This window comes from Mustela putorius, unplaced genomic scaffold (assembly GCF_011764305.1).
Source record: "Mustela putorius furo isolate JIRA1106 unplaced genomic scaffold, ASM1176430v1.1 tig00003869_pilon_pilon_pilon, whole genome shotgun sequence".
Taxonomy (NCBI): Eukaryota; Metazoa; Chordata; class Mammalia; order Carnivora; family Mustelidae; genus Mustela; species Mustela putorius.
This window is the reverse complement of record NW_025422021.1, coordinates 3985644-4013139: the sequence shown is the minus strand read 5'-3', so window position 1 is coordinate 4013139 and position 27496 is coordinate 3985644. Positions and strand designations below refer to the sequence as shown.

Genomic DNA, 27496 nt, shown 5'->3' with positions numbered 1-27496 from the left:
CGCCCCCTTCGGGCAGCCCGCTCAGCCTCAAGAATTTTCGTCTGTCTGCCCGGGTTCCGTCCCTCCCGGTACCCGAGGCTTTGGATCGCTGTCATTAGTCGTTAAGGCAGGACTGAACTCTTGCACCGCTTCTCGTTAAATCCGCATATTTTACAGAAGGTTTCCTCAGCGTTCGCTGGTAATGATCTCGTTTCCTAAAATGAAACAGGAAAAAGAATTAAACGGCCTGGTAGTGGGATGTTGTAGTCAGAGAATACGGCTGTCATTTCTGGGCGTACAAGGTTTCTCCTCAGACCCACAGGGCGCTGGTGGGCATCTGGGGAGGCATTCTGCCTCTGGTAGGTCCTTGAAAGCACCTTAAGGGGGCGGAGTCACGCATTAAGAGGTCCCAGGCTAAGCCACACACCATCTGACGGCCACCTGGTCGGGAGTAAACAGAGGTGCTGCTGCTCCTCTACCGTTTAAAGGCGTTTCCCACCAGCCAACTCCGGAGATTGGGGGACCTGCTGCTGGCGGCCTCCGGGCCGCCCTCGACTGAGGGCCCATGGGAGTTGGGGGAAAACCTGACGGTGTCCCTTCTCTTACCAGCTCCGCGAGGTTGGTAACCATCCACGGTGCACCGAGGAGGAAATGAAGTTATTTGAGTATTTGGCCTTTTCAATCTCACAGCTAATGCACAGTAGGGATTTCACCAAGTTTGGCACAAAACCAGCTTTTACCCCACCCAACATTTTAGTATGAAATCTTTCAAACATACAGAAAAACTGAATTTTATTGCCCCATTCCCGCGGCCTTCTAGTCATCACTTGGATTCTATCATTAACTCGTAACTCTATTCGACTTTTTTACGCCACCATCTACCCATCTCTGTACCCATTGTTCACCAATTCACCTGATTTCCAAGTGAATACCCAAAGACTATTTACCCGGACCAGAAAACCTTCAGCGCAGGCCTGGGTTAGGTTCTGGAAAGAGAGAGTTCGTTCTGCCTGGTGTACCTCGGCTCTGCTAAGCGAAACCGAGCCTGCCTGGCGTAAAGCCTGCAGCATTTCATAAATCGGAATTATTGTCATTATGTAAGATGATCATTTCCAAACAGGATTTCTTAAAATCACAAAAGCTAGGGGAAAGTCTTTGTTTCTAGAAGAAAAAAAAAATAAATTCCAAAGTTTGGTTCCGTGTTTTATATTCTAGATGAAGTCGCGGCTATCTGAGGTTAATTGTCGGCATGGTGACTGTTCTTGGGGCCCCTCACCGTTCCTTGCCGGAGGGTTCGTAGCGGCACCCCGAGGGGATATCTTCCTAGGAGATAATTTCTTGGGCTCTCTGAATTTGGGGAGGGTACGAGGGACACAGAAATAGGTAGTCTTTCACGTTCTTGAAACAACCACCGGAAGGACCTGAGGCTCTGCGATAGGAAAACCTACCGCGCACCAGGACGAGTGCGCGGGCAGTTCGTCCGGGCTACGGGGGGCCGAGAGCGCCACGGGGTCCCAGTCCGCCCGCCCGGGCTCGGAGGCTTTAGCTCCACCGCGTGGTGGGTCCATGCCTCCCCGGGGCGGGGGGAGAAGTGTGAGGAGCCCCCGGACCGCCGGCCGAGGGCCTGAGGGAGAATGAGGACGAGTCAGGCGGCGGGACTGGGAGGTGAAGGGTGCGCCGCGGCCGCCAGTCCTCTCCCGCAGCCTCCAGCGCCGCGACCCGGCAGCCAGGCCGCGCCCGCTCCTCCAGCCCCGCCGCCGGGGAGGGGTTTCCCGGGACGAGCCGGCCCCTTTCATCCAGGAAGTGAAAGCGACGTCGGGGTCAATGAAAACAAACGGGGAGGCCCGGGGGGGGGTGGGAAGGAAGGCGGGCGAGGAGGAGGGAACGCCGGGGCGCGGGAGGGAACAGCCGTGTGGTGGACGCGCGAGCCGAAGGCGGGTTGCGGTCGTGATTTTGTCGCCGCCGCCGCCGAGGCTCGCCCGGGGATGTCTGAGTCCGCGCCTCGCGGCCCCCGAGCTTCAAGCGGCGGCCGCCGCCCGGGCCTCTAAGGGCCGCCACGTCCCGGCGGCGCGCGCGCGGGCTCAGGGCGGCTCGGTGCCGGCGGGGTTGCCCGGGGAGTGCCGGGGCGGGCCGGGAGGGGCTGCCCAGGCTCCGCGCCTACCCAGCACCGCGGCCGGCGCCCGGCCAGGAGGATGCGCGGCGCCGGGCTCTGAAGCATGGAGGGGGTTCTGTACAAGTGGACCAACTATCTCACAGGTCAGAGGGCTCGGGTACCCGGCGGGGGGGTGGGTATTGACGGGGAGAGGCGGGGGCCTCCGGAGGGTTTATGTGGGGAGGCTGCGGAAAAAGAGGGTCAGGGGCCTTTCCGTCTGCTTGCAGTGACCCTCGCGGAGAATGGGCTCCCTTGGCTTCCCGGGCTTAATCCTTCCCTCCGTCCCTTGTTAGAACTGGCCTCTGCAGGGGACGGTTCGAGACTGCGCACCTTCCTGGCGGTGGGAAGTGTGCCTGACCACTTCTTTCCCCGTGTAATAATGCTTATTTCCTCCCCTGGCTTCGGTAACAATTTCCAGTCACACTGCGTGTGTGGTTGCAATCTCCATCCTTATCCACACTTGATTCTGCATTTTGTTAATAACTGAGTTGTCAGGGTGTAGGACTAGAATGGATCCTGTACGATCAAGATTTAATTTTAGGGAAACTTTTCTATATATATATATATTTAAATTTGTAGAACATTTTAGCACGGTTTATTTTAAAAGTTCTCTTGTTAAAGTTGTTAAACTGTTCCCAGATAACATTCTCTTAGGAGTTGGTTGTCCGTGTGCTATCTTTATGTTTTGGAATTAAGGTAAGTGTGAGAAATAGTGGAGGACGGTGCAGTACACAGAAGTGGAACAGTCAGTGTTACCCATGAAGCAGGTTGGAAGGAAAAACTCCCAAGAATCTGTGTTTCTGTAGAAATGAAAGATCAGCAGGGAAGGGGCTTTTTCCGTGACACCAAGAGCCTGGCCCATTTAAAGACCCTTAATTCTGAGTTGTAGTCCCATCTCTGCCATCAACCAACAGTAAGGACAAGTCACTTACCCTCTCAGGATCTCAGTTTGTGAAGTACAGGATGGTCAATTAGTTTATCTTGAAAGCTGCCTTTCAACTCCAGAATTCTATGATCTCAACACATTAGAGGAAAGGAAGTGAGTTTAAAGGAAGATTAAGTAGCAAATAGATTTCTTGTTCTAGTGTAATATAGACATCTTGATTCCCTACCCACTTATATACTCTGCCCAAAGTATTGAAAAGTTACCCAAAGTTAGCCTTGGTAACTGCAGGTACACTCAACTTGTGTCCACCCTGACCATGTGCAAAATCTGCCCATAAACACTTTAGGGCATAAGCATTGAGCTAGGGTTGCTCCCTCCTTCCTTTCTTCCTTTCTTCCTTCCATCCTACCTACCTACCTTTCTTTCTCTCTTTCTTTTTCTTTTCTTTTCCCATTTTCTTTTCTTTCTTTCTCTCTCTTCCCTTCTCTGTCTCTTCTTTCTTTCCGATTAATTAGAACGCTAAAGCCTGATTTATAGCAGCAAATGCTTTAACATTTATCATACATGCATGTTTTATTTTGCTCATTTGACATTTGCTCATTAAAATGTCAAACAGTTTGTTTCTATAAATATCATGTTTTAGCAGGAAGCTTTTAAAAACCAAGGTATGTATTTTGTTCTTAAACATTTTTGGGGGGCAGTTGTGAGAACAGTTACCCTGTTTACTTGAAGTACAGTATTAACTTTAAAGACAGTGGTTTCTATGCTTTGAGATGCAAATGATCATCTCATTGCAAACTTTCATAAGCATAGTGTCTACAGTGTCTTGGGAGGAACCACTTAATGCTAGCCTAGAGCAATGGGTGATTACTAACATGAGTCATAATTTATTCCTGGAGCGAAATGTGGTCTTGGTGGCCATCTTTCTCATCTAGGGCACTGAGCACCAGCTGGTTGAGCTTTTAACCACATGTGCTTAAGCTTTTAGTCTTTGCGGAGCATTTAAGCTAACTGCTAGTATGCATTGTAGAAGCTTGCTGAAAGGAGATCTTTGTTTGGAAGAATTCCATTTTAAAAATATAAATTTGACTTGGTGGCATGATGATTATTAATTTTAGTTCATCTTAGGTCAGAAAAATGAGCAGCTGTTCGTACTGAATGATGTTGAAGGAACTTTTTAGTTTCATGACAGTGTTCTTTGAGAATGTGTTCTTTGTAGAGAATAAGGATTTCAGTAACATTTGGTAGTTGGAGATAAAACGAAAGTTTTTTTTTTTTTTTCTAAAGAATGCCTCTGAATCTTTTTCAAAGAGATATAGTCCTTTGTTATATAAATGTGTGAATCAATTAGATTGTTTTGATTAAACATTTCTTCACAAAGGTGTGTAGAGATAACTAACAGTCTCAATTATTTTATTAAGCATGATCACCTTTCAAGTTGCTGCAAATTATAAATGAGTCATTTTACTCATTTGTTTTAAAGAGATATTGAATCTCAATAAAGAAGGCTTACAAAATCACAGTTTGTCTTAAAGGCACCCTGGACCTGGGGTGGAGTATACTTTTACCACCCTGCTTATAATTTATTTGCCACAGTGAATTAGTGTTTGGAAAGATAATGTTTTCACCATTTCTGTACATACTCAATATACAACATATGCTCATGCAATATATTGCATATCTTTACTCTCATGGATAACATGCAATATCTCACTTTTCTAGTATTTAATCACTGGTTTAATCATTGATACTTTTTTTTTTTTTTTTTTTTTATAGCACCTGTTATGTGCCAGGCACATTCTAGGTGCTGGGAACATAATGATAAACAAGATAAAGTTCATGTACCAAAAGAACTTAACTTTTTAATTTGCTAGGCCTTATTAGGAGTTGTAGTGTTTCATAATAAGATTTTTTTTAGTGTTTGAAATGTATTTTAATTATTTTGGATATCCAGCTTTCTGAACTGTATTATGACATTCTCTCTTCTGAAATTTAACCTTTTTATGATGACTTGATCCTGTCATTTCACAAGTGTTACAGGAAAAGACATTTGGGGAGATAAGTCCTGCGTTTGTATCGGGGGTAAGAATGAATCTCCCATCTGCCACTGTGTTGGTACTCTTTGGCCCTGGAAAAACTGAATTGATTAAGCATATAGCAGGCTGTGTCTAATGTGACCAGGCTGAATTGTGATTTAATAGTTACAGAAAGAACAAGGAGAGTCACACTGGCTTTAGTGAGGCACTGTGGTCATGGTCACTCTGTTATTAATCAGTGAACTGTTGTAAATTAGTAGCATGCTTGATAAGATTTTAGGGATCACTGAGTTTGGCTTGTAAGAGTAACAGTTGAACTCTGAGGAAAGCCATCAACCTCATTCTCAGCTTTGCCTTAGAGCCAAGTCTGTGACAGTTGTGTGATCTGGTCACTGAGTAAACACAAATGAAATGAATGATTGCAGTTTCTAGCATTTCTGCCTAAGCTGTGTACAGCAAGGCAAGGAGAGAGGGAATGTGGGAAATCCATGTTATCGCCACAGAATATGCAGCTTCTGTGGAAGAGATTAGAATTCATTCAACACTCACTTGTGCAGGGGAGTTTGCTTAGGCTACATGTAGAAGATGGAAGGTCGCATTGCAGAATTGAAAGGCTGAGTGGCACCTGAGAGGTCATCTTGTTCAATTGCTCATGAAGACTGAGAATTTTTGATATTTACTGAAATGGAAAATTTTTTTTCAGCTTATCTAACTAAAGAGTGAGAATAGAACTAGGCTGGAATCCATGTTTCTGTTGCTTTTTTCATTATGTTGAAACCCAACTCTGTTCCCTTCAGGAAAAGGGGGAAGTCATGTTTTATCCTGTGTAGGGTTATTATAATATTATATTATTATAACATTATTGAGGATGAGTCTCATGGGTTGTTAAGAAGAAGGTTGTGAGTCAGAATACAGGTATTACTCCCTATATTTATGCTGACCGACAGATTTCTGGAGAAGGCTCTCCTAGCAAAGTGGGATTGCGGCAAGAACATTTTGGGTAAGATTTGGCCATTAAAAATTTCATTGTCAGAATGTTACTTTAGAACCAAGAAAACATGGATGACAAATCTTAGAAATCATAGATTTCTATGTGATTAAAGTAATTTCTTATTAATCTTTTGTTATTTATAATCTTTGTAGGTTGGCAGCCTCGTTGGTTTGTTCTAGATAATGGAATCCTGTCCTACTATGATTCACAAGATGATGTTTGCAAAGGGAGCAAAGGAAGTATAAAGATGGCAGTTTGTGAAATTAAAGGTAAGTGAATACATGGAATTAGAGAAATTTGAAGTTAGGTAAGTAAAGCATTCTTCATTGTAGTCTAAAAAGAGGAAAAAAAGCATTTCTAGTCCAATAGAGATCTTCTAATATCATCTATTTGCTTAGTAATTAAGAGTGGCACTTAGCATTATTAAGCACAGTTTTTTACATTTCTCCTTTTATACATGTACTTTGAATTGAAGTTCAAAAATCTCAGTGTTGGTCTTCTAATTTGGACCTGAAAAAAAGTCTCTTGGGGATGCTATTTCAATAGCATACAGAGTCCGCAAGTGTTTTCTTTCATTCTCATTGTAAAGGTATTGTGAAGATTAGAAGCTGAGCTTTGAAGATGATGAGGCAGGGCGTCTGGCTGGCTCAAGTTGGTAGAGGTACAACTCTTGATCTTGGGGTCATGAGTTCAAGCCCCACGTTGGGCATAGAGCTTATTTAAAAAAAAAAAAAAAAAAAAAAAAGCTGAAGATAATGAGGCAAGCTCTGTATGGTTTTTGATAAAACAGAGTCATAAACTCTGGTTCTTTGCTGAATCAGAGATAAGCTCTTCTGGTGAATAGAGATATTTTCCTTTTCTTCCAAAAGAGAAGAAATAAAGTGATAGGTCATGCTGTAATTTTCATGATGGAAGGATTCATAGACCATTGATTCATTTGGACATGTGATTGGGCTGTGTGTGGGGGGTTGAGGTAGGTAGGAGAGATCAGACAAAATGATAAAAAGTACTGAATTCTTGAGGGAATTGAAGGAAAAACTAAAACACTAGAGGAGAGATCAGACAAAATGATAAAAAGTACTGAATTCTTGAGGGAATTGAAGGAAAAACTAAAACACTAGAGGAGAGATCAGACAAAATGATAAAAAGTACTGAATTCTTCAGGGAATTGAAGGAAAAACTAAAACACTAGAGGAGAGATCAGACAAAATGATAAAAAGTACTGAATTCTTCAGGGAATTGAAGGAAAAACTAAAACACCTACAGGCCTTTTTCATTTTTCCTCTGTAGCTTGGATACTTGTCCTTCCTGAAGAGTACTTCTTTTGACACGGTGAGCTCTTGGTCATAGTTGTCAGACACTTCAGAGTAATCTCACTGCTCTGTGCATTTTCTTATTTAGATTAAACCAAAGCAGCAGCTAATGGGTTACGTTATATTTTCCAGGGCTGGACCGCTAAATTTGTGTGGTATCATGGTAGTTTTTTGTATGATTTAGCCATGGAGACAAAATAGAATTTTCGCTTGCTACACATCTGGTTCTTCACATTCATTTAAGACTTCCTACCACTGGGACTCTTTCAGCGGCAGTGATTTATAACGGGGTATATCAGTGTCATCCAGGGAGCTTTCTCCAAAATGCACATGTCTGCCAAGTGATTGTAACATGCTCCCGGTAGTTGATAATTACTGCTGTTCTAATGGAAGGAAGTCATGGCTATCTAAGGTAGAGAAACACTTCAGCCTAGTTTTTTTTTTTCATCTTCCCTGAAATATATGTGATATAATTTTGTTGTTTATTTTTAACAAACATACTGAAATGTATACCAATAAGTGTTAGCTTTCCAGGTACTCACTTTTGATGTACTTATTTTTAATTGCACCATCATCATCTGTAACACTTCAGAACTCCTCTTTTAGAATTACCATATGGGGGCCCTGGGGTGGCTCATTCAGTTAAGTAGTTGCCTTTGGCTCAGGTCATGATCTCAGGGTCCTGGGATCAAACACCACATCAGGCTTCCTGCTTGGCAGGGAGTCTGGTTCTCTGTCTGCTGTGCATGCATGCGCTTTCTCTCTCTTGCACATAAATAAATAAAATCTTAAAAAAAAAAAAGAATTGCCTTATGAACCAATTTATAAATCGCACAAGAAAAGCACATTCAAAGCATGAGGTTTTTTTTTGTTTTGTTTTTTGTTTTTAAGATGATGATTTTGTCTTATTTTATTCCCCAGATTTGATTCCAAATGATATTTGGTGAGAGTCAGAAATCAAACTACAAAGTTCAAAGATTCTCCACCCTTGAGGATATTTAAAAAACTTAGTAGTAGAATCCCAAGGCAATTCTAAAATGTTTCAAGCTATGGCAGCATTTTTGCTGTTGTTGTTTGTTGGAAGTAATCATTCTATTCAAGAATAACATACAGAAAAGGGAACAGATCTTAAATATTCAGCTCGAAGAATGTTTACAAAGTTCACACACTCATGTAATCATCAATCAGATTAAGAATTCAAATATTAGGGGCACCTGGGTGGCTCAGTCTTTAAGTGTCTGCCTTCAGCTCAGGTCATGATCCCAGGGTCCTGAGATCAAGCCCCACATCGGGCTCCTTGCTCGGCGGAAAGCCTACTTCTCTCCCTCCCACTCCCACTGCTTGTGTTCCCTCTCTTGTTGTGTGTGTCTCTGTCAAATAAATAAATAAAATCTTAAAAAAAAAAAAAAGAATTCGGATATTATCAGTAATCCCTCTAAAAAGTAACCATTAATCTTTTATTGCCATAGATAAATATTGCCCACTTTTGAACATTTTATAAATAGAATAAATCAGTATTTTGTGTGTGTGTTGGCTTCTTTTACTCAACATTGTGGAATTCATCCTTCTTCTGTGTAATGGTAGTTCAATCATTCGTATTGATTTGTAGTATTTCTGCTGTATGAATATCCCACAATTTGGCTATCCATTTTAGTATTGATGTGTATATATGTTTTTCCATTTGGGATTATAGTGAGTAAAGCTGCCATACAGATTCTTATATATTTCTTTTGTTGAACATATGTATGCATTTCTCTTCAGTATATATCTGGAAGTGGAGTAGAATTGCTGAGGCATTCTGTATTCATACATTTAGCTTTAATAGAATTATAAGGAGAAAATTATTCTTGACACTTGCTAGTAAGGCTGACTTTATTCAGGTCTCTTATGATAGGTATAGGGGCTACTGCAATGGGGTTTTGCAGTAGGGGATAGAGATTGGGCTCAATTCTGAATATGATAAGAAAAGTGGAGGGATGCCTGGGTGGCTCAGTTGGTTAAGTAGCTGCCTTTGGCTCAGGTCATGATCCCAGCGTCCTGGGATCGAGTCCCACATCGGGCTCCTTGCTCTGCAGGGAGCCTGCTTCTCCCTCTGACTCTGCCTGCCACTCTGTCTGTGCTCGCTCTTGCTCTCTCTCTCTCTCTGACAAATAAATAAATAAAATCTTTAAAAAAAAAAAAAAAGAAAAGTGGAAATTTGTAGCCAAGAATTGGAGGGGGCAGATTGGTGGATGGAAAATTACTAAGAGAAGACACCAGGGAATAGGGGCCATTCTGGCTAAACCGATCTTAAGGATTCTTGCTGAAGGCTGGCCAGGGTGATCAATATACCTGGAGTATATTGGGGGTAGAGGGAGTTGTTCAGACATTGGGGGTAATCAGATATTGATGGTGGAGGATTCTAGCTAAACTGACTTAGTGGAATTCCTGCTAAAATTGGATCCTGTAAGGACAGAGATGGAAGCCCAAGGTCAGCCCCAGTCAAGCAGAGGGAACCTGACTGAAGTTCGATCAAGGAGAGAAATTTTGTCACAGATAATGCCAAACTGTTTACCAAAGTGGTTGTATCAATTTATTCTTGAACTAGCAGAGCATGAGTGTTCCAGGTGCTTTGCATTCTTTCTAAAACTTGATTATTAGTTTTAAGTTTTTTGAATATTTCTTGTGTATATAATGGTATCTTGTGGTGGTTTTAACTTGTATTTCTTCAATAACTGATGATGAGGTGTTTTTTTTCAGATATTAATTAGCCATTTGAACATTTTCTTCTTTTGGAGTCCCTTTTCAAGTCATTAGCCTAATTTCTACATTGGGCTATCTTTCATGTTGATTTGTAGGAATTTTTTATATAGTCTGAACGAGTCTTTGTATTGTGAGGATCTTCTTCCACTTTGTAGGTTGCATTTTCTTTCTATTAAAGGTATCTTTTGATGAACAAATTCTTAATTTCAATAAAGTCCTATTTTTCAGTTTTTAAAATCAGAGCTTTTTATGTCCTGCTTAGGAAATCTTTTTTCTTCTTGAAGGCTTATTGTTTTACCTTGTCGATATTAGGTCTGTGATTGACTTAAAATTTATTTTTATGTATGGTATCAGCAGGGGTTAAGATTCATTTTTTTCTTATAAGGATATTCAATTGACTGAATATCAATTATAGAAAATATCAATCTTTCACCTAGTGCTCCTTAGGAATGTCTTCCTCACAAGGTGAGTGACCGTGTACATTGGGTCTTTTTCTGGACTGTCTTTTGTTCCATGGACCTGCTTTATATCCTTGTGCCAATATCACACTGTCTTAATTTCTTTTAGCTTTATACTTCCTCATATCTGATAGTCTAAGTCTTCTAACTTTGTTCTTTTTCAGGATTGTCTTGGCTATTATTGGTCCTTTACATTTCCTTAATGCATATTAGAATCTGCTTGTAAATTTCCACAAATGTCTGCTAGAATTTTGACTGGCATTGTATTGAATCTGTACATCAATTTGGGAAGAATTGTGTTCTTGACAGTACTGAGTCTTATGACCTATTAACATGGTATATTCCTATATTTAATTAGGTTTTTAATTTTAATAATGTTTTACAGTTTTGCATATAGAGGTCTTGTCCATTTTATGCTAAAGAATTGGATATTTTGGGAGCCTTGTTCTTAAGTTTGTTGTCTTCTCAGGTGACTACTTTGGAGGAGACATCCTTGGTTAATACACCAATTTTGGTATGTTTTAAAAGGAGTCATCTTTGAGCATCTGGCTGGCTAAGTTGGTGGAGCGTGCAACTCTTGATCTCAGGGTTGTGAGTTCAAGTTCCACACTGGGCATGGATCCTACTTAAAAAAAGAAAAAAAAAGGAGTCATCTTATTTTCATTTGTAGCAACAATTATTAGAAATTTGAGGTTTGTTTTCTTTTGAGGTAGCTATTGATACTTTCACTAGTATTAACAAGTAGCCAAAAAAGTTACTCTTGGAGCCTGGGGGTTTTATCCTACCTTGGAAATCTTTTGCACCCATCATTGAATGTTGCATATTTATGTATTTCACTATCCACATCCATGGATGGTCTTTTTAAGTAGAATAATAAGCTAGCCAAGCTTTTGTGGCACTATTTGCCATAGTACATCTAGTCAGTATTTTCAGTAATTAATCATATAAATTAAGGCTTCTTCCAGACTTTCAGGGCCCCTGAAAATTTGGCTCAACTCAGTTTGTCCATTCATGAATATCATTACCATGTAATACAACCCAAGGCTCTATTTAGGCTTGTCTCCTCCCTACATATTGTGTTTATTTCCTCATCTAGGCCTTTTTTATGCAGTTTTTCTCTTAACTAAATCCTACTGTTGTCAAATCCTTCTTCCCGAAGGCTTATTTCCTACCTTTTCTTACTTTTTCTCAGTTCAGTTACATATGATGTCTTCATACCAAAGAGTTTATCATTTAGTTGTTTTGATTATTTTTAGTGTGTCAGTTTGTTTCCCTGGCTAAAGTGTCAGCTCTGTTAGAGCAAAGACTCCTTTCTTTCTCCTCTCCTTCCCCCTCTACCGTCACTCCTTTGAGCTGAGTAAATACTTGTTGATTAAGGACGATGTAGCACAAATTTAGTCTTACAACAAGGATTGAGGATTGGCTCACTATGATCCTTGATTAGTTCTTTTTTGTCAGAGTATCAGGGGGGGTGGTTTAGGAGAGCAGGGGGGATGGTAGGAAAGAGAAGGTCTCAAATACTCATGCTTATGCTGTGCCCTTAGTTGAGGACTGCTGTGCTAATGGAAGGTGGCCTTAGCTACCATGTATTGGGCTTCTTCTGAATGTCAGGCACTGTCCTAGGTTTGGGGGATAAAAACAGCCTTTTCTTTCAAAGAAATCAGTAAAACCTGTGTGATAAGTGTGACAGTGCCTGTGTATCAAAAGTAGTATAGGCAACCCGTAGAGAGGGAGTTTTTTAGTTGTCAGTGCTGTTTTCTCTTTCTCTTTCCCACGACTTTGGGACCCTGCCAGCATGAATATATGTGAGCATGTGGTTTTGCGAGGCCACTAGACAGCCCTTTAAGGAGAAGCAATGTCTGCATCCTGAAGCTCGACTTCTTGTTTTAGGTGTCTAAAACCTCTAACACCGTACGAGTGATTATTTGAGTCTCCCCTAATTAAGTTCATGACTGTATTTCCCCCATGTTTATTATCATAGTCCATTCAGCAGACAACACAAGAATGGAATTAATCATTCCAGGCGAACAGCATTTCTACATGAAGGCGGTGAACGCGGCGGAAAGACAGAGGTGGCTGGTTGCTCTGGGCAGCTCCAAAGCCTGTTTGACTGATACTAGGACGAAAAAAGAAAAAGGTAAACTATATATTTTTCTTTTGTGATGAGAATATTTTCTTAAACATAAATGTATAGTGTCTTATGCACTTTTAGTCATCTGTCCTAAAGACATAATCAGAAATGTAGATGATTTACATGCTTAGATACTCATTATAGTAAAAAAAAAACTTGTGAACAATGCAAAGGTTGAAATTTAGGGGAACAGGTCAATAAAGTACAGGCTGTTATAAGCTGATATGTAGCCAGTAAACTGTTTGCAAGGAATTTTAATAATGTGAGAAAATGCCCAACATTAAATGATAATTGGAAAAAAGCAGGATTCAAAATTACATATCCATTCATTGGTCAGCTCAGGAAAGCTATGTAAAATTGGTCAAGTTGTTACCTTTGGAAAGGTAGTTTGTAGGAAGGAGACTTATTTTTCATGCATAGGGCCCCCTGCTCAGCGGGGAGGCTCCTCCTTCTCCCTTTGTCCCTCCTCCTGCTCATGCTCCCTCTCTCTAATACATAAACAAAATCTTTAAAAAACATATTTATATTTTGGGAGTGAGTTTGCAGTTGTTTGATTTTTCTTTTCTATTTTTTTGGAGTATATAATACTTTTAATATAATTATTTTAATAATTAAAAAATACTAGGAGTTAGGTTACTGAAAACAAGTAAACTATGGGTATTGAAAAATGAAAGCCTAGAATTGAATTTTAATTATTTAAAAATATATGAAAGAACATCATGGGTAGAGTATGGCTAAGGGTAGGATAAGAAGGAATGGAAATTCACAATAGCCAAAAGGTAGAAATAACCCAAATGTCCATAGACAAAGAAGGAGATAAACAAAATGTAGTATTACACATACAATGGAATAGTATTCAACATTTAAAAGGAAGTATATTCAGACACATGCTACAACATGGGTGAATCTTTTAAGGTAAGTGAAATAAGCCAGTCACAAAAGGACAAATATTATATGATTGCACTTACTGGGATGCCTAGAGTAGTAAGATTTATAGAGATAGAAGGCAGAGTAATGGTTGACCGGGGCTAGGGGGCGGGAGAGATGGGGCTTTATTGTTGAATGGATGTAAAGTTTCAATTGGGGAAGATGAAAAAGTTCTAGAGATGGATGATGGTAATGGTTGTAGGCATTATGAATGTACTTAATGTCACTGAACTATATACTTAAAAATGGTTAAGACAGTAAATTTCATTGTATGTATTGTACTGTAGTTGGGGGAAAAAAAAAAAAGGAATGGACTTAAATTTGAGTAGAAACTAATTTAGGTTAGGTCAAATGGGCAGATAGAGCTGGTTTGGTCCACTGTGGCTAGAGTGGCTTTGTGGCTAGTATCACAAAGCTGTGCCACTGATTCAGGGTATAGGGAGACATGGGAGGATCTACTCCATGTATTTTTCCCTGCTTCCTCTGCTATTTACACTGCTAGTTTAGAAGGTATTGGTAAGTAATGACTGGGACTATGGCTGGATATTTACTCTTTCTGGACATAGTAAAGAAAAGAAAGTAAGTTCTTAATAAAACCATTCTGAAAACAGTATAATATGAAGACGAAGTTATGGAAGGAACAGAAGAAAATAGATGTTTATATGATAGTTTTAACTACATAAAAATTAAAAACTTCTATGTTAAAATGCACAATAAAGAAAACTGAAAGGCAGCAGATAGATATGGAAAAGGGCATACAGTATATAGGAAGGGAAAAATTGCCATATTTAATGTGTAAGAACTTTCATAAATTATTAATTTGAATATTAATAAGAGAAAACATTACAACTGGAAAAACATTACAACTGGAAAACAACATTACAACTGGAAAAACCTTAATATTCAAAGGTTAGAAAAGAACATTTACAAATGAAGAAATATAAGCACTTTTTAAATGAAAGATGAGTAATGGAATGAGAATATTCTGGATAAAATATCCAATGGTTGGGGCTCTTGGATAGCTCAGTTGGTTAGGTGACCAACTCTTGATTTGGCTCAGGTCAGGATCTCAGGGTAGTGAGATAGAGCCCTGAGTCCTGTCAGGCACCATGCTCAGTGTGGAGTCTGCTTGAGGTTCTTTCTCTTTCTCTGCCCCTCTGCCACTCACATGCTTTCTCTCTCTCTCAAAATAAATAGAATCTTTTTTAAAAAAGATTTTTTTTTTTTTTATTTACTTGACACAGAGAGAGAGAGACAGAGAGAGACAGTGAGAGATGGAACACAAGCATGGGTAGTGGGAGAGGGAGAAGGAGTCTTCCCACTGAGCTGGGAGCCTGATGCAAGACTTGATCCCAGGACCCTGGGGTCATGACCTGAGCTGAAGGCAGATGCTTAAAGAGTGAGCCACCCAGGCTCCCTAAAATAAAGAAAATCTTAAAAAAAGATCCAGTGGTCATTACCCTGACTCTGGAAATTAATCTACCTAAACTTCATGTCAGATATATGACTCCCATTTTTTCCCAGTTGTCTGAAGAAACGGTATTTCTTCAAGACCCTTGTATCCTATTTCCAAGAGCTCCCACCTCGTAAGCTATAGGTATTTATATCTATTGCCTTACTTTTTAAATGATTCCATTTGTTTTATTGCTCAAAGGATATGAAAACAAACTAAGTGAATGTTTATATATGTTCCCTTCAGAAATAAGTGAAACCAGTGAATCACTGAAAACCAAAATGTCTGAACTTCGCCTCTACTGTGATCTCCTAATGCAGCAAGTTCATACTATCCAAGAATTTGTTCATCATGATGAGAATCATTCATCTCCCAGCGTGGAGGTACACAGAAATGATCCCTTTATGTCTGGTTATGCTTTGTAATACCCTGATGGGTGAGGTTCTTCCCAAGGGGTGACAGAGAAGCATTTTCTAAATGAGCTATTTTTAGCTACTCTGAGCTGTCCCTACTACAGACTCTGGATATCTGTAGGATCTTCTAGATTATATCTGTGCTACCAGAGGAAAGCAGGAAGCAGCACATTTCTCTGGGAAATCAAGGCATATTTTTGCAGCCAATCTGATGATTTGGAGGTTGGGGTGGGGAAGAAGCATTCCAGACTGGAATCATTAGGCAACCGCTATTCTCTTTCCTTCGGTATACAAGGCCCCAGTTTCAGTGACTGAGAGTTGATAATTTAGCTATTATCAAAGAACTTTTAAAAAGTGTCCTCAGAAGAGTAATTCAGGAATCAAATTTCAAATTTGTGGGGCCTGGCTCTGAAATAGGTTCACACTTTCTGATAAAAGAGGGTCAGTGGGCCCTCTTCTCTGGGTGAGAGGCCGGCATGGTTCCCAGTCTCCTTCTACCTGATTTGGGCAAAATGGGACAAGAAATCTTCCTGTCCCTCCTGTGGCCTTCTCTTGGTGGGAAGTAATCTTCTGTGAGGTCACCTCTGGTTGCAGGCACCTGAAACCAGAAGGGCATTTACTGTTTCACCATAAGCTCTCTGGAGGTAGGTGCTCTCACATTTGTTCTGGTAGCTCTATGGTAGTATCGAGGACTTGGGCTTGTTCTGTCCTTCCACTCTGCTCTTCTTGGTGTATTCAATTTTTCCCCTCTGCCCAAGGCTTCAGGGTGACTTCCAAGGTCACACAGGTGCAGGGGGCAGTTGGGGTAACCAGAGTGGAAAAAGACCTTCCCAATTTGCTGTCCTTGGCTTTAATCCAGGATCGAAAGTTTCAGTAGCTCCTCAGTGGACTTCTTATTTTTTTATTTTTATTTTTATTTTTTTGGTCTGGGTCAAAGGAAACTGAAGAAATACCAATATTTCACAAAGGGTCATGGACTAACCATGGCTGGCTCAGACCAGTCTGTATTCACCCCCCAGGGTCAGGACACATTGCTGTCACGAAAAAAAAAAAAAAAAAAAAAGATTGGGGTTTGTATTCTACCAAGGAAGAAGTGGGAGAAGGGCTTGGAGGTAGATACGAATTGTGCCTGCCACTAAGTAACTAAGTAACTCTCAGGGTGTTCTTCTGCTGTGACCTCCTTCAGAATTTGGATGCTTAGAAAATTACTGTTTAGTTAGGTTTATCTAAGATACATTTTTATACATAGTTTTTAATACGATTGGTATTTGGTTTAAATGCAAAACTTATTTTTTCTTAGACTCTAATTCATGCATTCTTTGCTTGATAGGCATTTCTTATTCATGTATTGCTTTAATTTTCTAAGGTAGTATATTTTGAGTAGATTTGCACATAAGCTAGTAAGATGTCTGTCACTTGATTAGAACATAGTGCATGATTCCATGTAGTCGTGTGTGAGTCTGTTCAACTCAGTGCATAATTTTTCAGAACATGAATGAAGCCTCTTCTCTGCTTAGTGCCACGTGTAATACATTCATCACAACGCTTGAGGAATGTGTGAAGATAGCGAATGCCAAGTTTAAACCTGAGATGTTTCAGCTGTCCCATCCGGATCCCTTGGTTTCTCCTGTGTCACCTTCTCCTGTTCAAATGGTTAGGAATTGTTTTTGTTTTTGTTTCCAGTGATGTTGCATGTTTGTTTCTGTTTTTATTTTTAAGGGAGGAAAGTGGCAGTGGCAGAGAAATAGTCAACAGATTGAATCAAGAGATCTAACATCTTCGGTGTTGGAGCCTCTCAGCTCTTTGGGGTTAGAATGTGCGAAGGTCCTGATTGCCTCCCCTTGGAGGACCATGCCATTTATCCCAGCATGCTGGGGAAATATTAAAATGTTCTGTGGGTGTTGGGACACAGAAGAGGTTGGGGGCACTGCTCTCCTTGGGATAAAATGAGGGATAAAATTAAGCAAAGGGATAAAGTTAAGCAAATCTTATTAAAGGAGTTGTAATGAGTTTGAAGCAATATGATATAGGGAAAACAGTATTTTGTAGTCAGTATTTGGATTTGAGCCCTCTGGGTAGGCAAGTTCCTTAATCTCTCTGGACCTTATTTTGTTCATCTCTAAAATAAAGGGTCTCCTCCATCAGCGGGTCGTTGCAAAGGGGCTGACCTGTTTTACACAGGTGCTTTTTTTAGTTTCTTTTCTTCTGATTGCCCTGAACAACCAGTACTCTTTGCTGGGGGCAGTGGACTTGTTGTCCTTCCCAAGCTAATAAACTCGCTCAGGTAAGCTATACAGAACTCACAGGTGAGACAAGAGTTTGATGAAACTTTTACATTTCTTTCATCCAGGTGTTTTCGGGAATATATATTTGTATGTATGTGTGTGTGTGTGTGTGTGTATATATATATGCACACACATATGTGTATGTATGTGTATATGTGTGTACATATATGTGTATATATATATACACACATACACTTTTTTGAAAAAGATTTTATTTATTTGTCAGAGAGAGGCAGAGAGAGAAACAAGCGGGGGCAGTGGCAGGCAGAGGGAGAAGCAGAAGCAGGCTCCCTACTGAGCAAGGAGCCCAATGTGGGACTTGATCCCAGGACCCTGGGATCATGACCTGAGCCGAACACAGACATTTAACCAACTGAGTCATGAAGGCATCCCAGGAGTCCTTTTATAGAAGGAAGAATGCCTCCTGGTACTATTTTATCAATTTCTTGAAGGCTTATTTATTAGAAGAAGAAATAGGGTACAACTTACTTATTTCTACGTTCTTTTATCCACCCTGGCCAATTTAGCAATATAAGATTAAGTAAAGATTATTACCTGAATTTATTTAGATCATTGTTTTCTAATCAATGTATGATGCACTAATAGCGTCCCCTGGGACAGGCATACTATGAAAATGGGTTTTATGGGAAAATTAAATTGACAGATGCTAGGTTAACTTGAATGAATGGGGTTTCTCTGTCATAGGACTTCTAGAACCTCTTTTATGCTAACATGTATTATGAATCTCTGAGGAGAGGTGGTATGTCTTGTTTCTGAAATTTATTTGACCCTTCTTTTGTATTTTTGAATAACATCTCATAGGACAGTAGTATTCAGTAGAACAGTTTGACAATACTGCTTTATAAAACAATTATGAGATAACCTATATGGTTGAACAAGAAAAGATATTTTGAGATGGGTGTGTATATATTATAGTGTTATGTTCCTAGGTCGGCACGTTCAGGATGGTGTGGTGGTAGATGTCTGTTTTAGGACTGTGTTCCTGAGATTGATACATAAGGGCTACACTGTTTTTTAAGGTATTAAGTACAGACTTTACTACAAATTCTACTGTATTTGACTTCATAAAATCAAATGCAATAAAACTGCCTCAAAACTGCCTTTTTTTTTGTATTAGATTTCTGAGGAAAATGCCTTCTGTTACAAATGCTCTGTAGTTGAGAGAGGTCATATGTATATTTTATGTCATAAATATACATAATAACTATAATAAGAAACTATAATAACTAAGAAACTATAATAACTGTCTGTTTTAAGCCAAAACCTTTTATCAGTAGCAGCAGTACAGGAAAGTCCAATAAACTAATCTAAAAAATACTGGCTAGGGACTATTTATTTTTACTTGCTTTGCCATTTTATTTCATACATCAAGCAAAAATTATGGCATATGATAATTAGTTCTGGAGGCACAGCATGGAAAGAAGTTCAGATAGTCTTTTTGGGAAAATCTTTTTTTTTTCTTTTTAATAATATGAGTAAATGGAAAATAAAGCTATGAAAGATTTGAGAATTCTAGAACTATTTCAACTGATTTTTTAAAAATTTATTTATTTTTTTGACAGAGAGATCACAAGTAGGCAGAGAGGCAGGCAGTGACAGGGGAGGAAGCAGGCTCCCCGCTGAGCATAGAGCTGGATGTGGGGCTCCATCCCAGACCCTGGGATCATGACCTGAGCCGAAGGCAGAGGCTTTAACCCACTGAGCCACCCAGGTGCCCCTAAACTGATTTTTAAACTACTTCATGTAGTTAATTTTATTGTGTCCCTTCCTAGAATAAATGTGCATTTGGTTTTATTTCATATCATAATCAGAAGTTCAAACAATCATCATTTGACTCACAGATCGAATAATAATTGTAGTTGGGATGTCCTTAGGTGAGTAATCCCAAAGGACTTGACTTCTGTTAAAGGAGATGTTAATGTCCATCTGCAGCTTAATGTCAATCATATTAGTGTTCCTGGACTATAAATTGGGTTGGTCATATCTGTTATCATTTCAGCTGGGACTTCTTTGAACAGCTGGTGGCTCCTGTTACAAATACAGCAGGCATTTACATAACTCAGATGTTAGACTTAGAATTGTAAGACCCTTGAGCCCCTGCATGTAAAAGCTACTGACCTTATCCTGTAGTATAAACTTTGCTTTTCAGCTGCCTTGCTAAACATTGAAATAATCTGTTTTAATTGGGGATCTCCTTCAATTTTTTTGGTGGAGTAGTTGGATTTTTTAAATTAAATTTGGTATTTGTCATATTTATTAGTGCTCTTAATTATGTTTTTAAAAATTATTTTAAAATACATGTTTTAGGGACCTATTTGAGACTTAGGATTCTTCCTCTGAGTTCTTTAAAGACTTGAATTACTAATGCCATCTTCCATGAAAACCATACTTTACAACATCTGTGTGACAGCTACCTGAATAATGAATTATAAAGAGAAGCTTTGCTACCAGATTCTTTTCTTGGTCTTTAAGAAAAAGAGAGGGAGAGATATTAGATTATTTTCTGGCTTGCTATATATTCCTTTAAATAGTATGGTTTTTTGGGTTGGTTATATACATTTTTTATATTTTTATATATAAGCACACACTCAGACACATATGAAATTTGATTTTTATTACTGAGGAAAGAATCTAGCATGTTTCTGATATGTGTTGAGAAAGATTCCAATTAATGGTTATTAGGGACAAAGCTTGACATTGTGCTGATAGTGTTGCTTGAGTTTGTAAAAGATAAATTTCTTGGCCAGTCATCTTTTCATCTGAGCAGATTTGTGTTAATTATAAGAATAATAATAGATCAGAACTGTATTATTCTACTTGGTGTATGGATTAGGCTCATTTTCCTTTTCTATTTCTAGATGAAGCGTTCTGTCAGCCATCCTGGTTCTTGCAGTTCAGAGAGGTAAAATAAACTTTTCTTCTAATCAAGTTCTCTCAAAATTATACCTTCTCAGAGAAGTTTTTTGGGCCCTTAACACAAAGTCGTGTGGGTTGGCAACTTTTTGAGCAGAGCCTGGTTCTGATTTGCTTAGCATTGTATCTAAGTATAGGGCCTAGCCCCTGTAGGTAGTCAGTGAAGATAAAAATGAGTGAATAAATTCACCAGCAAGGTAAACACCTGGTCAGCTCTTACTCCTTTTTTTAATGTTTGAAATTATATCAAATGATTGTTGTAGAAATCCATTTTGAGGTACTGGGGGGTCCAAAGCTTAGGCTTACTTTAGGACAGCTTTCTGTAGTCTTACATTCATTCTGATCTGTTGTTTTGTTAAGAGTTAAAGATATTATTGAAAAACCAATTGATACTTTAAAGTATATATTCATAGCAACACATTTAAGACATTTATCTTCTAGATAGATCTTGCAAATATCCCAGGCTACTTAAGTGTTCTTTATCTTGGTAGGTCTTTTAAGTGGCTCTGATTGGTTCTTTGGAAAACAATGAAATTGTAGTGGCATTAGCTTTTATTTCTCTACATTAAGAAAAAGTGCTAACTGAACCCTTAGTATTGTCACTCCCTCCCACTCCCCACCATGAATATGTAACCTCTGAACTATCTAGTGCTCAGAGGAGCCCTGTGATGTGTACATACCTGATCCTGTCGGGGAGTGAAGAGATTCACCAGTTAGTAAAAGCTTGATCCCTTTTACAAACTTATATTTGTGATAGATATTTTTCTGAACTGTATTTTATCCTTTCTACCTTATTAGATAAAATGTAACTAGAATTAAAAAAAAAATGGGCTGGGTATCACAACCTGAGATCAGGACTCTGAAGTCAGAACCTGAGCCAAAACCAAGAGTCGGATGCTTAACCAACTGTGCCACATGGGTGCCCCACATAGGTGCCCCAAATATAATTAGAATTTTAAAATTATATATTCTCGATAAATCAGGATAGTCATTACAAACAGTAATGTTGGGCTTTCCATAGAGCGGTAGCTGAAATGCTGTTGAGTGGTGCCGATTTGCTTCTGTGCTGGATATTTTAGATTGATTTTTCTAGTTTTCTAAGCTATTATTTATTTATTTATTTATGTTGATTTATTTGAGAGAGAGCACGAGCGAGAATTGGGGGAAGGAGCAGAGGGAGAGGGACAAGCAGACTTCAGCATTAAGTGGGAAGCCAGACACCAGGGCTCAATCTTACCACACTGAGATCACGGCCTGCCTGAGCTGAAATCGACAGTCGATGCTTACCTGACTGAGTCACCCAGTCGCCCCACAGACTGCTTTTTTAAAAATAGTTTTTGTAGCCTCTATTTGCCAGGGCTATTTGTTTTTGCTGCTGTCAGGGAGCTGACCTCTAGCATGTTCTTGCCTGCTTGCTTATCCCCTTCACGCTGCTATTTTTGATCAGATATGGATTGACACTAGATACATGCACTTGTGAAGTCATAACTTTTGGTTTTCAAACATTTGTTAACCATCTGATATGTCTACGGTCTCACTGGACCCTTCTCTGTAAAAGAAGTTGCTTTCTTTTACGCCCTTTCCATTTAGTTTGGCTCAGAGGTCTTATTCTTCAGGTTACCAGCTGGATTCTAAATGATTTGACTTGCCTGTGGCCTGACCTCTGAAGGAATCAAAAGTTGCTAAAATAAAAATTTGGAAATAAAAATAGTTCTACTTTCGTTTAAAGAAGTCATTTAAAACTCCAGTTAAGGGGTGCCTGGGTGGCTCAGTCCATTAAGTGTCTGACTCGATTTCGGCTCAAGTCATACGTTCAGCATCATGAGACCAAGGCCCATGTCTGGTTCATGCGGGTTCTAGAGCTTGCCCCAGATTCTCCCTCTCCCTCTGACCCTCCTGCCCTACCCGCATCCTCCACTGACGTGTGAGCTCACTCTCTTTAAAAGAAACAAAAAAACCCTCACTCTAGTTGAGGGTATTATCATTTGTTTAAGGCCTTACAATGTATTGCATTTTACTTACTTTGTAGGAGTAGCCACTCTGTAAGAGAACCAGTATCTACACATCACCGACTCGCCCAGCGCCGCCGAAGAACCTACTCAGATACAGACTCTTGTAATGATATTTCTCTTGAAGACCCAGATAGTGAGTTAAATGGGGCTCTGTCTCTTTCTTGGGCTTATTCTCCAGAATTGTTGTGGTGCCCTCTAAGCGTTGAAATAAATGAAGGATACTGAGAGTCAACACTGTACTTTGCCCTTGGATTCATTCCTTAATTCAGAGTCAGGCAAACAGCACCCAATCCACAGAAGCTCATACTTCCTCTTACAGACACCTTTGTTATTAACCAAGAAGTGCTGAATACATCCATGTAAGTGCCCTATCTTTGATTTATAGATATAACATCAAAAGTTTTCTTCCTACTACATTTTAGTACTTTCTTAGTAATGTTCTACTCCCACTCTATTTACATTTCAAAACCATTTTAGAAGAAAGCGTGAATTGTGGCTAGGATTCTAGGGGAAAATAAAGGCAAGGTCTAAGTTCAGAGAAGAAAAATCAGTATTGTTACTTAAATAATTTGAAAGGGCTAAATTTTTCAGGTGGTGGTGGTGAATTATAGTAGCATTTATTTCTGTACCTTTTTCTCCCTTTTTCTTTAAAGAGGCAACATACTGTGATTGAATACTTTAGGAAAGGTTTTGTGATTTATGTTCAAATTTAGGTATTTTTCTCTTCAGAGAGAAAGCTTTGAAAGTATGTCAGAATATCTAGTTAGACAGTAGTGACTGTGATTTCTAGTGAATTCAAATAGGGTCTTATTATTACGACTCCATTAGTAGACTTTTGCTTTATGAAGTCTTTACTCTAGACCATGAAACATGTGTGATGGAAATTACATACAGTTCCTACTTAGGGGATAGGTTGTGTTCCAAGAATTTGTAAGTCTGTTGTTTGGAACACAGATTTTATTTCTCTTGTGGAAATGACATCATAAATAGTGTTTAGATTTCTTTAGGTTGCCTGGAAGAGCCCAGCTAATTCACTTTGATTAACATCTGTTTTACTGAACCAGAAAGTTAAATGGGTTTAATGAGAGGGGAAGATAGAGTTTGTGAAGATGGTGGAGATTAGAGAGGGACTGCTGGTCATTTTCAGATTTTTAGAAGATGATGACATCTTTTTTTTTGTTGTCCATTTTTCTTACAGAACACTGTAAGAGCGCTACTCTATGCTTATGGCCATTTTTGAATTTAACTGGGATAGCGGGTAAAAGAAGGAAGGAAAAGGGGTGAGGGTGGGAAGGGGGAAGGAGAAAGAAACTTTTCCAGGCCGATGTAGTGCAACTTGGAGGAGACTAGAGGAAGAGGGTTAGAGGTTAGGTGTGGAAAGAAAAGTTACCAGAGGCAAGTAGCGTAGATTCTGATTTACTTTGTTCTTTCTGGTTTACGTGACTCTGAGCTTAGAGCCCATGAAAGGGTTCTCTATGCTGCCTTGTACTTTTCTGTAGATGCTCTCCTTTTTACTCTAAGGGGATCATTTTCATTTGTGATGGTGAAAGTAATTTTTTAAAAAAATCCAGCCACTTTTCTTAGCTCTCTTATAAGCACCCCTGTTTTGAGTTTTGAAAACAATTTCCATAAGCTCTCAGTGCGCTTGCCCGAGTCCATTTGGCATTCCTGTACTAGCTGTTAAGGCGTGTAACAGAACCAGTCACACATACTGCACACACGTGTACACACACACACGAACATCCCTGTTTATATAAATACATGTATCTCAGGTCTCTAGGTCAGAAGTTTTACCCTTAGATTGCCTTCTGTTTATCCTAGAGTTTAGTGTCTCAGTCAGTTGATAAAGTGGAGACTGCATTTTAGTGCTCTTCTTTAGAAAGTACGTGTTTTGCAATTGGGCAGTCTTGATGGCGGCCCCACTAAGAATATTTATCCCCAAATATTCTTTTCCTTGAGAGAGAAAATGCCTTCTATTTTTTATTAACTAGATTTAAGAAAATTATAAAAGTGTAACTGTTCATGGTAAAATCAAATACCATGTACATATAAAAGCGCAGTTGTTTCGGGGTGGGGCCATGCCGGGGCTCTCAGCCCGCAGCTGCAGCAATAGCTCTGTGAGTTGTATTCCACGTGGAAATATAGGGACTCCTGGTGACAGGTACCTTGTCAGCTTTGCTCAGGAAGTCATTCTATTACCAGTTGTGTGATCTTGGGTTAGGCATGTAACCTTTTTTGAGTCTTTTTTTTTTGTTTTTTGTTTTTCCCTAGAAAACAAGGGGGATACTAACAGCATTACCACAGTCAGGCTGAAGAAGCCATAATTAACCAAGACCACATTCACTTCAGCACATATTTCTGACTGCCCGTTATGTGCCAACTGTGCTTCTAGCAGTGAACAAAACAAATATCTCTACTTCTGGTAGCCTCATAATTTATTTCCCTAACTATGAAGTTTCTCCTTATGATTGCCAATAGCAGGAAAGTGAGATTTTTCTCTACCAGGCAAACAGTCAAAACATTAATAGGAAGCTGAAGGAGTTTCATGTCCCTAAATAGGAAATTTAAAATGTTTTTTTTTTCCCCCCCACAGGGAACTGGAGTTCATATGGATAGGATGTTTAACCGTTTAATTAATTTCTTCATAGGACCTGTTCACTGTTCAAGAAATACACTCAATGGAGATTTGACATCAGCAACAATTCCTGAAGAAAGCAGACTTATGGCCAAAAAAAAATCTGAATCGGAAGATCCTCTTCCATCCTTCTCTTCCTGAGGAAACGGAAGTGTCCAACTTCCTCTAAGTATTGCTATGCAAAAGCTGCTGTAATTAAACTATGTTATAGGGAGTAGTTTTTCCCTTAGGATTTCTCTGCACTTTATAGAATACTGTAAAACAAACAAACAACAAAAAAAAAAACAACCCACATACCTTTGAAGTGTATTTTATCTTTATATAGTTTATTTGCAAGAGTATTTTCCTAATAACTTCACAGTATGAATGTGCATCTTTTCTTTTTTTTTTTTTTTAAACAAATGATGGTGTAACATTTTGACCTCCATAAGGACAAATGTAGATATTTTTCTAAAAAACTGTGAGGGACTGACAGATGAGTCAGTGTGTATTGTAGCTTATAAACATGAAATCTTAGAAACATAAGGTTTCTGTTTGACAGAAGTGTGATATATGTAACTTGTGCCATGGACCAGACGGTCACTTTACCCCAGCTAAAAATGAGTTACAATAGCAGCTTGATGGAGATTCTATTGTATTCCTTTAAGCAAAAGGACACATTTAATATTCTAAATATTTTTAGCCCAAATACCGTAACATATTGAGGATTTTTTAAAAACCAGGCTGTGCTGTCCTTCATATGTGAAGTTGACACTACTGATTTGTCAATACCAAATGTTGGGTTAAAGTATTTAACTTTTATTTATTTTTCTGTTGCATCAAAAAAATGATTGCATCCTAACTTTTATGACCTACCAAATTTACGATGTGTATACATTGTTATTTACATTGTTCTAGAAAAGAGGTTAATGTTGTAGTGACCTTGCTCACTTATACCAGAGAAATAAATGCCTTTCAATGGAAGAGGATTTTAGTGCTTTTTTTCCTAAAATAGACATTAAGCTGCTGTTGTAAGGTATTAATGTTTGCAGCTGTAGACTATCTAGGGACACTTTTTTATTTATGACTATTTATACAAAAAAGGAATTCTGTCAAGGTGACTGCTCTACATCACTTGAGAATGGCATTATTTAATTAAAGAACGAATAGCATTTTTTGGTAGTGCCTGTCCATACCTATTGTCAGTGTTTGCCTTGTAAACTGTTTCTTTTTTTTTTTTTTTTAATTCATTTTGGAGGGATGGTTTGGTCCAAGGTCTTGGATGAGGAGCACTTTAAAACAAACTGGTTTGGTGTTTTTAAGTTAATCACATGTTTAATAAATATATGGTTTTTGCATTCAAACTCCTCATATAATACATTGTATTTTTTATATTATTGATATTCTGTCTAATCTTTATCAAGTGCTATTAGTATTCTTTATTGCTTTGGTTTTGTTTGTATTTTTTTTGGTTTGTTGCATATTTTTTGAGGCATATTTTTTGGTTTGTTGCCTATGAGCTTAGAATAGTGTGGCCTACTTCACTTTCAATTTTTTTCATAGATTTATGTGGGACTTTTTTTTAAAGAGTTAATATTTGGTATTTACTTCACTAAAATAAATCTGTAATTATAAGTTTAAAATGGACATAAACAATCTAAATACATTAATATTCATTTAGATAAACTGTATGCTACATAAAAGTATTTGTGATTTTAAATAGCACACAAATCATTAGACTATCTTAAGTGGAATTGTTTTCTGCTCATATGTTGTATTTCATATGTTTGATTTGAGAACATTTTAATGATGTAAGTTTCATGTTGAGTGAGTAATCAGAATTTTTGCTTTTTTTTTTTGTGGTAGTAAGAATTTGCATAGTGATTAGATCATGAAAGTCAAGGTGCTACTGATAGGGCGTTTTCAGGTTGGTATTTTTTTGTTTTGAACCAGTAGGTTTATAATGAAAACACTATACCAGGCTTTTGAACTCATAGGAAATAAATCCATTTTTTATTGCTTTATCCAAAAAGATGAGTTCTTGAACAGTTTTCTGTAAATATTTTTTAAAATAAAATACTATCATTTCTGGGTCGCATCATTTTTTCCCCCTTGAAATGGGTGCTTTGAACAGGTGTTGCCATATTCCTCAGTATGGCTTTTATTGTTA

General features: G+C 38.8%; 1 protein-coding gene across 6 annotated transcripts; it reads left to right on the top strand.

Annotated features, from left to right (window-relative positions):
• Nucleotides 1–92: 92 nt before the first annotated feature.
• Nucleotides 93–27415, top strand: PLEKHA3 (pleckstrin homology domain containing A3). Of its 6 annotated transcripts, XM_013064816.2 has the most exons (9): nucleotides 93–178; nucleotides 6197–6313; nucleotides 7335–7376; nucleotides 12539–12694; nucleotides 15315–15451; nucleotides 16970–17134; nucleotides 20646–20689; nucleotides 22730–22845; nucleotides 25361–27415. In XM_013064816.2, the coding sequence occupies exons 4-9, from the start codon at nucleotides 12562–12564 to the stop codon at nucleotides 25486–25488; spliced, it is 723 nt and encodes a 240-aa protein (XP_012920270.1). In that variant the 5' UTR covers nucleotides 93–178; nucleotides 6197–6313; nucleotides 7335–7376; nucleotides 12539–12561; the 3' UTR covers nucleotides 25489–27415. The 6 variants fall into 6 exon arrangements, with proteins under 6 accessions (XP_012920270.1, XP_004769034.1, XP_004769033.1 ...); XM_004768977.3 differs by lacking the exon at nucleotides 7335–7376; XM_004768976.2 differs by lacking the exons at nucleotides 93–178; nucleotides 7335–7376 and adding an exon at nucleotides 1851–2235 and having other exon boundaries at nucleotides 12581–12694.
• Nucleotides 27416–27496: the final 81 nt, after the last annotated feature.